The sequence below is a fragment of the Schistocerca serialis genome, chromosome 9 (genome assembly GCF_023864345.2).
Source record: "Schistocerca serialis cubense isolate TAMUIC-IGC-003099 chromosome 9, iqSchSeri2.2, whole genome shotgun sequence".
Taxonomy (NCBI): Eukaryota; Metazoa; Arthropoda; class Insecta; order Orthoptera; family Acrididae; genus Schistocerca; species Schistocerca serialis.
The window spans coordinates 430,168,528-430,181,792 of NC_064646.1; the positions used below are offsets into that span (position 1 = coordinate 430,168,528).

General features: G+C 42.2%; 1 protein-coding gene across 1 annotated transcript; it reads right to left on the reverse strand.

Moving 5' to 3' along the window:
* Positions 1-1,786: 1,786 nt before the first annotated feature.
* LOC126419679 (fatty acid-binding protein, muscle-like) lies at positions 1,787-9,925 on the reverse strand. The gene is made up of 3 exons (XM_050086864.1): positions 9,844-9,925; positions 3,221-3,501; positions 1,787-1,837 (listed from the first exon to the last, which is right to left on the reverse strand). Exons 1-3 carry the CDS (start codon positions 9,923-9,925, stop codon positions 1,787-1,789), a joined length of 414 nt encoding a protein of 137 aa, XP_049942821.1.
* Between the last annotated feature and the right edge of the window lie 3,340 nt (positions 9,926-13,265).

Sequence of the window (13,265 nt, forward strand, 5' to 3'; positions counted from 1 at the left end):
TTTCATTTCCTTTGTTTTGCTTCTGGTTATATTAATCATACAAACTGTGTTCAAGATCGTATTCGTTCCATACAACTGACCTTGCAAGTCCTTTGCCGTCTCTTTGACAATGTCATTGCAAAAATGTTTATATTTGTTCTTCCTGTGCTTTAATTCCTTCTCCTTCGTCTCCTTTACTGCTCTCCCAGCGTACTGACTAAATAACATCAGTGATAGGCTACCTGCCTCTCTCATTCAGTTCCCAAAAATGGTTCAAATGGCTCCGAGCACTATGGGACTTAACAGCTGAGGTCATCAGTCCCCTAGATTTAGAACTACTTAAACCTAACTAACCTAAGGACATCACACACATCCATGCCCGAGGCAGGATTCGAACCTGCAACCATAGCAGTCGCGTGGTTCCGGACTGAAGCGCCTAGAACCGCATGGCCACCGCGGCCGGCTCAGTTCTCAACAACTGCTTCCCTTCATGCCACTCGACTCTTGTAACAGCCGTCAGGTGTCTCTACTGGTTGTAAATAGCCATTCGCTTACGGTATTTTGCCCGTGATACCTTCGGACGGCTCAAATAGTGTATTCCAGAGAACACTGTCATCAACATTTTCTGAGTCCACAAATACCATAAACATAGGTTTACCTTTTCTTAACCTGTTTACTAAGATTAGTCATAGGGTTAGTACTGCATGATGTGTTCCAAAATTTCTCCGGAATCAAATATTAATTCTCCCGACGTCGGGGGAATTACCATTCTTTTACATTCTTCTCTGAGTATTTGTTTTGGTGTTTTGCATCAATGACTTATTGAACTGCTTGTCCAAGGTAACAATCACCAAGTGCTAATTATAGCATACAGAACCTCTATAACATCTTTTCGTAAAAAAGACTTAATGCTGCTCAGTTCCGTAGATGGATTACAAGCAAAAAGTTTAGCTTGAGAATAATGGGAAACGATGAAGAAGAGTATTTGGGCAGAGAAGATAGATTCAAAGAGAAGAATTTAGAATGGTTTGTGTAGTAAATCGTCTTGAATTTCATTAGTAAGAGGACGTCAGGAGTAACTTAGGGGAAGTGAGGAAACTATTACTCGATAAAAATTAGTTCCTGGCAAATGTTGGCATAGTTGTGGGAGAAATATCTAATGCATATCGTCTCTAGATCAGAGTTGTTGACTATACGAATAAACGCGGCAGGAAGAATGAAGAAAGCTGACTGAAAGCCGTTGTCGCTTAAGGCGTGCATGAAATGTCCACTATTCACGTGTCGTATTGCACAGTGTACTTCTCTTCTTACAATGACGGTCCATGTTCCGTCTTGCTGTAGCAGCTATCGTTGGGTGTTATTACTATAGTGGTTGGTTATGCATCTGTGCAGCAAACTGGAATAAGTCTGCCATCCCGCAGAGAAAACATATAAATTGCATGTTTGTTACTGTAGCAAAGAAATATTCAGCCCTTCATCCACCAAGCACTCCTCCACATCCTAAGATGTGTAAGGAGCAATTCGGAATACAGGTTTGATGGCATTTTCCAGTACTCACTGTGCGAATTCCAGAATCAGTCTGCAACATGTTACATACTAGTTGCTTTGCTCTGTATTTTAAAATAAAGAACAGAATTGGTGACAAAATAGAATCAGATCTCAGTGTTTTAACTTTAATTTATTTGTGAAACAGACTGCAAAAATATAATAACTTAAGAGATAAAGATTTGGTACAGTTAGGAGATCTTTCCGATGATAATTTTTCACTGTATACACAGTAAACACACTGTATTTTCAAAAACAGAGTTCAAACTGCCTTGTAGATCCTTTTTGCTGTGACGCTGCCGACACTGAGGGTCTGTAAAAGAAAAAAAATTGAATAAGAAAAAGCAATGCGCTGTTTTCTTGTTGTGCCTTTTCTATAATGTAACGAAACTGGCAATAATAGGGCAAATACAGCTATATGACACAGTATATAAATCTGTTTTATTATTTCCATTTATTATGAGTTATTGTGGATATTTTTGTCTTTTATGCCTTAAAAGACTTAATTTTTTAAGCAGCTTGATACCTAGTGGAATAACGAAGATACATAACATTCTAGGTAAGAAATCAAATATTGATAGCTTTCTTTGTTTACAGTGATTTTCTAGTTGATCATTAAATTAGGTTTTAATGTAAGGGCAAAGGCTTTTGAGGCCAGAGTCCATTTGAAAAAATTCTTGGGCGTGTGTATGTGTGTGTGGGTGTCTGTGTGAGGGAGGCAGGGAGGGGGGGGGGGGGAGAGAGAGAGAGAGAGAGAAAGAGATAGAGAGAGAGCACTTATACGCGAATGCATCATACACGATAGTAAAACAACGAAAATTATCGCTGCTGTTGTAGGCAATCTTTATGAGGATAACATTTAATACTACTGTTCTATTGATTCTTCTGATCAAATTCTTTACTGAAGTCATGAAAAGAAGAACTGAGAAAACAATCATCTGACATTCGAAGGCGAAGTATATCAGTCCCTGAATGAAGTTCAGTGTGTTAGTCACATTCTCAATACGGGTACCCTGTGGATCTGATGGAGAATACAAATAAATTTCAAAACTGTTTTAATCCTGAGGTTGTGGAAATGCCACATAAATTGTGAAAGACGACCAGTGAAAGGAAGTACTAATGACTGTTAACACCAAAAAATTTTCTCACAATAACAATTGGAGATAATTGTGCATCAATTAATGAATGATGCAGTGATCACAGATAAAGTGGTATACTCAACAATATTATAGGCACAGCTACATAGAAGAAGAACAAAAGATGATACTGCATTTGATAGTCCTAGCATTCTGTGAGAGTACTTCATCAAAATAATAGTAGGCGATATATAGGATCAAATTATTCTAATCGAGATTCTCTTCCAGAAGTCAGTTTCTACAAGCTTTCATAAAAATTATTAGTATTTTGAGGCACATCTTTATGAATTCAGAATGCTGATTAAAACTGACAGAAGCATCTGAGGATGTGTGACTTGTTAATTGTCTGTGCTCACTTTCATTAACTAAGCCTTATTTCAATCTGACCTTAAAAAATTTTCAGCATCTATGGCTTGGAATATCAGAAATAAGATGCTTCTGTTAATTTATTCAATACTCAGTAATATACGACAGCACAATGTTCACTCATATACGACACATGATAAGAGCAGGTGTAAATGAGAGAGTGCTGAGAGTGGGAGTGTAGTGTTGGGACTCACTGCGACCATCTTGTCGGCGCTGAAGGTCTTCTCTATGGTGACGGTCTTGCCGTCTTCGTACTTCTCGACCTTGACCAGTGTGTCGGCGCCCCTTTGGGTGACAGTGCTCTTCCTCTTGCGGCCGGCCGTGTCCTCTGTGAACTCCTCCCCCAAGCGGTATGTCAGCACGTGTTTGTACTCGCCCAGCTGGGTCACATCCGTGACCTTGTCACCCTCCAGTGTCAGTGTCAGGGTGTCCTTTGCTGACAGAGCCAGCTGGCGGTGTGTGGCGTCTGTCACTCCTGTGGGGAAAAATTAAGTAAACACTACAAACAGTCCGTCAGAGTATCACCTGCAACTGAGGATTCTAGCAGAGGTTGATAATACGGCTTCAGTTGTAAGGTTATTTTTATTTGAAACAATACCAGTTTCGGGATCTTACATGCCCATCACCAGGTCTTATACTGAAAATAAACAAGAGACCGGAGATAATAATAGTTTCTACATGTAGTAGTACACATAAAATAGCAGGGGGCTAGTGGTCCCGCATTCTTCTTCCCATCATCAAATGGCAGTACTTTTGCCATTCTGGTTTATCAGTTTGCTTCCACCTTCGTGTATGCTACTGCATCTTTTGCAGTTGCTGGTGATACACCGCATCCTGTACTCTCCCACTGCGGCGCTAGGAGCCACAGCGCAAAGTATAACTGTCCTGGGGTGCATTGAACATTTTTTTTACCCAGGCAACCGTCTGTAGTGTTGTCTGGTGTTACTTTTCCATTGACTTAAGTTTTACCACACCTGGCTCATCCGCTGGTTTCTAAGATGTTATATGGAACTTCACTTCTGCTTTTTTTAATTGCATCACTATGTATCAAAACTATTACTAGCTCTGATCTCTAGTCTATTTTCAGTATAACACCTGGTGATGGGCATATAAGAACCTGAAACTGGTCGTGTTTTAACTAAAAAGAATCTTACAACTGAAGTGGTATTTTCAATCTTTGATAAGTAAACACTACAGGACTGCTGTCACAAATTCCATATATAGTTGGTGTTAGATAACAATGGAAGATGTACACACGCTTAAAATGATTTCTCACATTGCAGGTGAGCTCCATACATAATTCTAATGATATGCTTTTGCGTAATGCAAGTTTTCTTCACTCATTACATACTTCATTATTAACATCAATTTATATCATCTTTGTCTTGCGATTACAATGCCCAGCATGTTAAAAACCAGTAAACTCGTATCCTGATACGTTAAATAATCGATCGTCTACGTATGTAATTGGTAGAAAATGGAGTATGTGGTAAAGAAATAATAAATTGAAAAGTCACACTTGATGCAGATCTTTTTACTGAATGAAAAATGAACATTTGGTAAGTGATAAACTGTTCTTCTTTAACTATTTTGTGAGATTTTAAGGGAGAACAAGTATAGAAATTATATTTCAAGTGTTGGAAATTGGTGCTCTCCTGATGAAATACTGGATGAGTACAATCTGGGAAGTTTGCGATAAATTATAAGAATAGTTAGTTTTTCACACATATCAATGTCTACAACGTCACACATCCTGGACAATGCGCTGCATAAAATATAATATTGCAACTATTGCATTTATCCCTACTGTGTACAAAATGTGTTCCAAACGGACTTAGTACTAAGGAAGTGGAACTGCAAAAAAGGAAAAATATCTATGCTTTCATTATTTTCTGTTTTTGGTGTCAGCGAGAAAAAGTTTCCAAAAGGTTTGAAATTGTGTGTGAAGTATAAATGATCATTACTTGAAACCCTCAGGTGCCGACAGGTGTTGTTGATATATCTCGATGGGGACAGCTGAAAATGTGTGCCCCGACCGGGACTTGAACCCGGGATCTACTGCTTACGTGACAGACTCTCTATCCATGTGAGCCACTGAGGACACAGATGGCTCTCACGGGAAGCGTGCAAGAGATAAGTCCCTGCAGTCGCCCTATTCATCTGTGTCCTCAGATGGATAGAGCGTCTGCCATATAAGCAGGAGATCCCTGGTTCAAGTCCAGGTCGGCGCACATATTTTCAGCTGTCCCCATCGAGATATATCAACAACACCTGTCGGCAGCTGAAGGTTTCAATTAATTTACATTAGACGGACGGATTCCTACAGCCGATCGTTACAGTCATTCCACCAGGGAGAAGGTATACGGCTTGTGTCGTCTGTAGTTCAACCATGCCTAGACGGTCAATACCGCGGTTCGATCGCGTCCGCATTGTTACTTTGTGCCAGGAAAGGCTCTCAACAAGGTTCAAAATGGTTCAAATGGCTCTTAGCACTATGGGACTCAACATCTTAGGTCATAAGTCCCCTAGAACTTAGAACTACTTAAACCTAACTAACTTAAGGACATCACACACACCCATGCCCGAGGCAGGATTCGAACCTGCGACCGTAGCAGTCCCGCGGTTCCGGACTGCAGCGCCAGAACCGCTAGACCACCGCGGCCGGCGCTCTCAACAAGGGAAGTTCAAAAATAGTTCAAATGGCTCTAAGCACTATGGGACAACACCTGAGGTCATCAGTCCCCTAGACTTAGAGGTACTTAGACCTAACTAACCTAAGGACATCACACACATCCATGCCCTAGGAAGGATTCGGGCCTGCAACCGTAGCAGCATCGCAGTTCCGGATTGAACCGCCTAGAACCGCTGGGCCACAGCGGCCGGCCAACAAGGGAAGTGTTGTTCGGATATGGAGGGGATACAGAGAGACAGGAATTGTCGATGACGTGCCTCGCTCAGACCGCCAAAGGACTACAGCTGCAGTGGATCACCGCCACCTACGGGTCAGGACTCGTAGGAACCCTAACAGCAACGCCACCATGTTGAATAATGCTTTTAGTGCAGCCACGGGACATCGTATTACAACTCAAACTGTGCGCAATAGGTTGTATGAGGCGCAAATTCACTCCCGACATCCATGGCGAGCTACATCTTTGCAACCACGACATCATGCAGTGCGATACAGATGGGCTCATCAACGTGACGAATTTACCGCTCTGGATTGGCATCACGTTCTCTTCACCGATGTGTGAACGCATATGCCTTCAACCAGACAATCGGCGGATACGTGTTTGAAGGCAACCCGGTCAGGCTGAACGCCTTAGACACATTGTCCAGAGAGTGCAGCAAGGTGTAGGTTCCCTGCTGTTTTGGGGTGGAATTATGTGGAGTCGACGTACGCGGCTGGTGTTCATAGAAGATGTCGTAATGGCTGTGCGATACGTGCATGCCATCCTCCGACCGATAGTGCAACCATATCGGCAGCATATTGGCAAGGCATTTGTCTTCATGGACAACAATTTGCGACCCATTGTGCAAATCTTGTAATGACTTCCTTCAGTATAACGACATCGCTCGACTAGAGTACCCAGCATGTTCTCCAGACATGAACCCTATCGAACATGCTTGGGATGAATGGAAAAGGGCTGTTTATTTACGACGTGACCCACAAACCACTCTGAGGGATCTCCGCCGAATCACCTTGAGATGTGGGACAATCTGGACCAACTGTGCCTTGATGAACTTGTGGATAGTAGCCGCGACGAAGACAGGCATTCATTAACGCAAGAGGATGTTCTACTGGGTATTAGGGGTATCGGTGTGTAGAACAATCTGGACTACCATCTCTAAAGGTCTTGCAGTATGATGGTACAACATGCAATGTGTGGTTTTCATGAGCAATAAAAAGGGCAGAAATGATGTTTATGTTGATCTCTATTCCAATTTTCTGTACAGGTTCCGGAACTATCGGAACCGAGGTGATGGAAAACAATTTTTGATGTGTGTATTTTAAGACATAAGGGCGTAGCTTCCTCGGGACTAGAGGGATCTGTAAAGGGTAAAACTGTAGGGGAAGACAGAGACTGGAATATATCCAGCAGGTAATTGAAGAAGTACGGTGCAAGTGCTACTCTGAAATAAAGAGCTGAGAGGAGTCCATACCGAGCCGCAGCCGACTAATCAGATGACTGATGACCCAAAGTGAAAAGCCCCCTATTATGCGTCATGTTCAGACCATTCAGCAGTTTCATCCATTTTTCTTTCCTTCCATCATTGAGTGGTGCGGTCTATGCTTCGCCTGCGGTTTTGGCTTCTTCAGGAAATGAGTCTTCGTCAAAGTGCTCTCGGTACGCAGTGAACAATCGTTTGATGTGCTGTGTTAGTCCCACTAGGTATTGAGTCCTGCATTATCGTGGAATATGCTAACGTGATATTTTCTCCGTTATGTGCACAAAAATCCTGAATTTTATGTCATTCGTTATAACTTGGTCTATCTCTAGTTCGAAATTATTCCAGCTCGCCTTCTTGAACTTGAAACGTCATTAAAGGGGAACATTTTTAGAGTCACAGGCCATCTGCTTCCACTTGTGACTGGCCAGTGTTGAGCTCTGGGTATCGGATCTTCTACACGTTTCATGACATATTGGTCGAGGGCACTCCTGATCTATATATTATTCGGATTACATCCCTGATGGTTCGAATGGCGTAGGAGTTTAAGGTCTTCCTGTTCTGCCCACAGTTACACTTCTTCGCCGTTTCTGTGACGTTATACCCCCAGATGATGATATGACAGTTAAAATTTTCGATTAAATTTTTTATTTTTGAATTTGCCAAATTCATGGGTTTCAAAAATTCTAGAACTGTGATGCGTCGTTTGTACTACTTTGTGACAGTGCAGGAGTCTTTCTACGTCTAAAGTAAGACTCTCTCCTCTGGGAGTCCCTCGTACCCTTGATACACTCATGTCCAGAAAAAACATAAAATCCTGAATAAGACGCTCATATTCACAGAATTGATCATTAGTATGTTCTGCAGAAATGATTAGGAATGAGTTACCTCGTGTCAGTAAGTGTCCTGTAGCCGAGTAGCAACAGGGTCCGCCATGCGCACTCGTAACTTCCAAGGGTGATGGCATCGACGCGTATAAGACGCGAATGGTGTCCTGTAGTGTAGCCATCCATGCTGCGTTCATCTGGTTCCCAAGTTATCTGTGCTGGTTGGCACTGGGTCACGGTGCTGCACCTGTCTTTTCACCATATTCCACACATTTCCGAGTGGTGACAAGCCTGGTGGTCTGGTGGGCCGGGGCAAAAGGACGACATCCTGTGACGTGTTTTTGCGGCAACCTCTCGTCGTGCATTGTCTTGGTGAAAAATGTCGTCTGGGGTGTTGTGCAGATAGGGTATAGCTACGGGTGGCAGGATGTCATTCTTGAAGGTCGCACTGGTCAGTGTCCTGGACATGCACCAAATGTGATTTTTATTTATACCCAATGGTATCTCACAGCATAAGGTCTTGATTTTGCGCTGTATTTCTTGCGCGAATGCAGTCACTGAGATGCTGTTCCCGACTTCCGTAGCGAACCAGCAAGCGGCCATCTTTTTCAAACACACAGAACCTGGATTCGTCCGAAAACACTATCTGATGCCGTTGCTGTCTGCGATGGAGTCGTTTCATAGACCACCGCTGCCTAGCATGTTTCTGCACATTCGTGAAAGGTGGCGCGTACGTAAGCCATGCCGTAATGAACTGCGACAGACTGTCAAACCTAATAGTGTACGATGTATTGTTACAGCCGAGGAGGACGCAAACACGGATCTGATCTGTAATGACATAAGGATGAGGCTTCCATGTCCTCGGTGGGTGGTGTGGGTGCTGCGACCTGATCCGTCTCGTCGTGTTCTACAGCTTTCCGTGAAGCATTCGGCATACACCAGTTGCACTGTCGAGACACTTCGTCCCACACAAGCAGCACTTTCTCGGATGCATGAATTCCATTCTCTCATGCCAATTTGCGCCATCTTTCAGACTCACTGATTTGACGACACGGTTCATGCATCCTGTACGTCTGCTCGAGTCACACTGATCCAGTACCTTTGCTGCATAGCAAGAACGAGAGTCGCAGGCACATTTTACCGGTAGTTCGTGCTGCGCCGCGATGTCGATGTTGACACTGAACCGGCGAGGCGGTATTGTTCAAATTTCTCCAGAATATACTATTGTACATGTTCTATGTGAACGTCCTATATTCAGTCGTTCAAGGGGTTCCGTTTTTCTCAACATAAGTGTACATCAATTCTACGACGTTTGCATAGGTCAGTCGATGGAAGCAGTCTTTCTTTGTTAAACGAAGTCGTTCTGAAGCAAGCCCTTTTAAAACGCCGAGTGGTATTTGAGGCTTCGAAGTTGTTTCTTAGTGCATAATGATGGTTAATGGATTGGCCATCGGTGCATAAGCCGATAATACTTTTGACTGCTTTTGTGTAGTGCAATCTTAGTGTAGGCTCCTTCTTTGTTCCCCCCGTAAACCGCTTGAAAAATTTGATCAGAATGACGCGATTTCGTATTCATATATACTGATTTACTACCACCTAATCCTATAAACTTTCTGTGTAATTGCACACTCTATCCGAAAAAGTCAAAGAACTCTGCAGATTGTTCACTCTTAAGTTTTCCGCCGACATTTCACGTAACTCTAGCCAACTTTACAGACCTTTCTGCTGCAGTGTAAACAGAGCCTTAGTTTTTTACTTAGTTCGTAACGTAAATATAAGATATGTTCCAGAGTTAATATAAGTTTTCTGATCAATTCACTCACCGCTGGCGTCGAGAAACGACTCCATGTTTTCCAAGCTGGCCACGTCGAGCGCGTAGCTCTTTCCTGAGAACTGTTTCACCATCTTGAACGGCTTACTCCTCTCAGGTGTAGCGGCTGAAATAGTGAGCCCACAATGTGTCTTGTGGCTGTGTGGCCGTTTATTTATCATCGAACCGTATCCTTCGCTCAGCCGTCACTTCCTTCGATAAGGAACGGTTCAGTATCTGATTACTAAGGCGATATCCGGCACTCCTGCTGATATTTTCTTGCGTAATTCGTACACGTGACAGGTGATACAAAGCACATCTGTTTATGACGGACGTATCGTGTTGCGTCGTATACTTTCTACGAAACCGAGAAATTTGCTATGGCATTCACATCCTTCATCATTCACACCTCAGTTTGGATTCAGTGGAAATGTTGGCAGTCATGAGGCAATACTGAAATTACGACTTAGAAGATAGATTAAGGAAAGGCAAACCTACGTTTCTAGCATATGTTGACTTAAGAGAAGGCTTTTCACAATGTTGACTGCAATCCTCTCTTTTAAATTGTGAAGGTGGCTGGAGTCAAACACAGTCAGTGAAAGAGTATTTACAATTTGTTCAGAAACCAGATGGCAGTTATAAGAGTCGAGGGGCATGGAAGGGAAACAGTGGTTGGGAAGGGAGTAAGACAGAGTTGTAGCCTATTCCCAGTGTTATTCAATCAGTATATCGAGGAAGCAGTAAAGAAAACAAAAGAAAAATTTGGAGTAGGAATTAAAATCCATAAAGAAAAAATAAAAACTTTGAAGTTTGGCGATGACATTGTAATTCTGTCAGAGACAGCAAAGGACCTGGAAGAGCAGTTGAACGGAATGACCATTGTCTTGAAAGGAGGATAGAAGATGAACATGAACAAAAGCAACTGAAAGTATTCGAATTAAATTAGGCGATGCTGAGGGAATTACATTAGGATATGAGACACTTAAAGTAGTAGATGAGTTTTGCTATTTGGGGAGCAAAATAACATGATGGTGGAAGTTGAGAGGCTAAAGAATGTAGACGGGCAATGGCAAGGAAAGTGTTTCGGAAGAAGAGAATTTTTTAACATCAAATATAGATCTAAGTGTTAGGAAATCTTATCTGAAAGTATTTGTATAGAGTGTAGCCATGTATGGAAGTGAAACATGGACAATAACTAGTTTAGACAAGAAGAGAATAGCAGCTTTCGAAATGTGGTGCTACAGAAGAATGCTGAAGAATAGGTGGTTAGATCATGTAACTAATGAAGAGGTACTGAAAAGAATTAGGGAGAAAAGGAATTTGCAGCACGACTAAAAGAAGGGATCGGTTGGTAGGACATGTTCTGAGGCATCAAGGGATCAGCAATTTAGTATTGGAGGGCAGCTTGGAGGGTAAAAATCGTAGAGGGAGACCAAGAGATGAATACACTAAGCAGATTCAGAAGGATGTAGGTTAAAGTAGTTGTATGGAGAAGAAGAAGCTTGCACAGGATAGAGTAGCATGAATGGCTGCGTCAAACCCATCTCTGGACTGAAGACCACAACAATAACATCATTCACTCCATTATGGATATATTGGATAATGTATGTAGCAATCGTTATGTGATGTTCTTTCTCTAGTAATAGACACTAGCGTTTCCCCAGAACTATTACGAGACTGTCTAGTCATTACATTTCATGTAGTAACTGAATTCATTAACCAGACGCAATATTTTATCTTCTGCATAGTGTGACAGCACCGACTCAACAACGATACGCTTCAATCTTACTGTTGTTTTTGTGTCTTAGCTGTGATGGTCCAGTGAATAGTTCTGTTTCTAGTGACTGAAGAGCATTTTATTGTTCACGTGCTCCACTGTGTAGTAATGGTGATAGATGTCGTACTTATCTAAATGTTTGAGTGTAATAACTGCTATACGACTGCATGTGTATTTCTGTCAGACAAAGAGTATCTGGGTGGGTCATCCTCTTCGGAAACAAGAGAGCTAAGTGAATCATTCTTGATGACTCCCGTGCCAAAATTGATGACACTGTGCATGGACTGAAGATTAGGCACAGTTCACCGTGTGCCATAGCAACGTTTATGTTCATTAGGTACCACTCCCACTGACAGATAAACACACAAGAGACTTTCGGAAATGTCGAAGTTACCGTTAAGGCATATGGAAGGGTTAGGAGAACTATCTTACTCGTATTGTAACCGTTGCTGATACGTGATTTGATCTTCGCGAACCACAGAGTAAGCAGCAAAGCAGTGTGTGGAAACATCCGTCTTCGGCTACAGAAAAATGGTTTAAATTCCTAGCTCGGTTGTGGCTGTGTTTCATGATGTGTAAGGCTCGCTGAAGATTCTTTACACCCCTAAAGATCAAACAGAGGAACTCACTACGAACCTCAGAGTAAGCAGCAGACGGCTGTGTGGAAATATACATACTCGCCTACAGCAAAGATGTTTAAATTCCAAGCTTCTGCAGGAATGTTTATCTTGAAATTGTTCTGCGATGTGGAACGTGCAGTGACGAGTCTTTACGCTCCTAAAAGTCAAACAGAACATTTTTATTTTGAGCTGCTGGAACATCGACTATAGAGTCCTAAAGAAGCTCAAGTGATTTTCAGCTCCATAGTCCGCTGAATGACTTGTGCCGGAGATTTTTCTCCACTGGAAATTAGTACACCATATTTTCAGTCATGGACGAAGAACCTACAATTAATTTAGCATGATCTGCATATCACTGATTTTGTTGCACATATCTACACGATTTCTAAATTGTAGCGTAAATACAAAATAAAATCAACGTAATCTGTAAAAATGTGTTTTGTCATTTTCGTCATTTTAAGCCCTTTGCCCCGATGGTTTGAAACTTTGTATTTGTAATTTTATTGAGGGGGAAGACGACGTGAGTCCGAAGTGGGCAGATGGGAAGCGGAGAAATAAGTGGCAGTTTTGTGGAAGGAACGCTTTTTCTTTGTGGTAATGTTCAGATGGTCATGTGTGGAGAAGAGAGTCAAAGTATTGAGAGAGTGGGGAGCAGCTATGCGGATTTAATTACAGTCGGAATGAAGATGTTGTCACAGATGGGTGACGGGTCAATTTTATAACGCCTCATTGAATGTTTCGACGAAAAAACAATGTACGGAAGTTTTCTACGAACAAGAGGGTCTGGCGATGGCAAGACGGAAAAGAAAAGACAGAAGGACTAATATTTACGACACATAAGATTTACCACGAGGGTCGATGAAGATCATCAACATGAAGAGACCTAGACATCAGCAAAAGAAAAATTGTGTGATTTCTCGTCAAAAAGTCTGAGTGTGTGGAGCAATAGTAGCGACTGTATACAGAGAAGATAACAGCTACTACCTTTTTACTCAGAAAAGTGGAGAGACGGCGAACAACATTGGCGAAATGGATCAT

Bases quoted from the DNA above. Each gene is read 5' to 3' on its own strand.
- LOC126419679 (XM_050086864.1), bottom strand. From the start codon at position 9,925: ATGGTGAAACAGTTCTCAGGAAAGAGCTACGCGCTCGACGTGGCCAGC. The intron at 3,502-9,843 runs GTGAGTGAATTG...TTTTCCCCACAG, and splicing joins GTCGTTTCTCGACGCCAGCG to GAGTGACAGACGCCACACAC. The intron at 1,838-3,220 runs GTGAGTCCCAAC...TTTCTTTTACAG, and splicing joins GCGCCGACAAGATGGTCGCA to ACCCTCAGTGTCGGCAGCGT.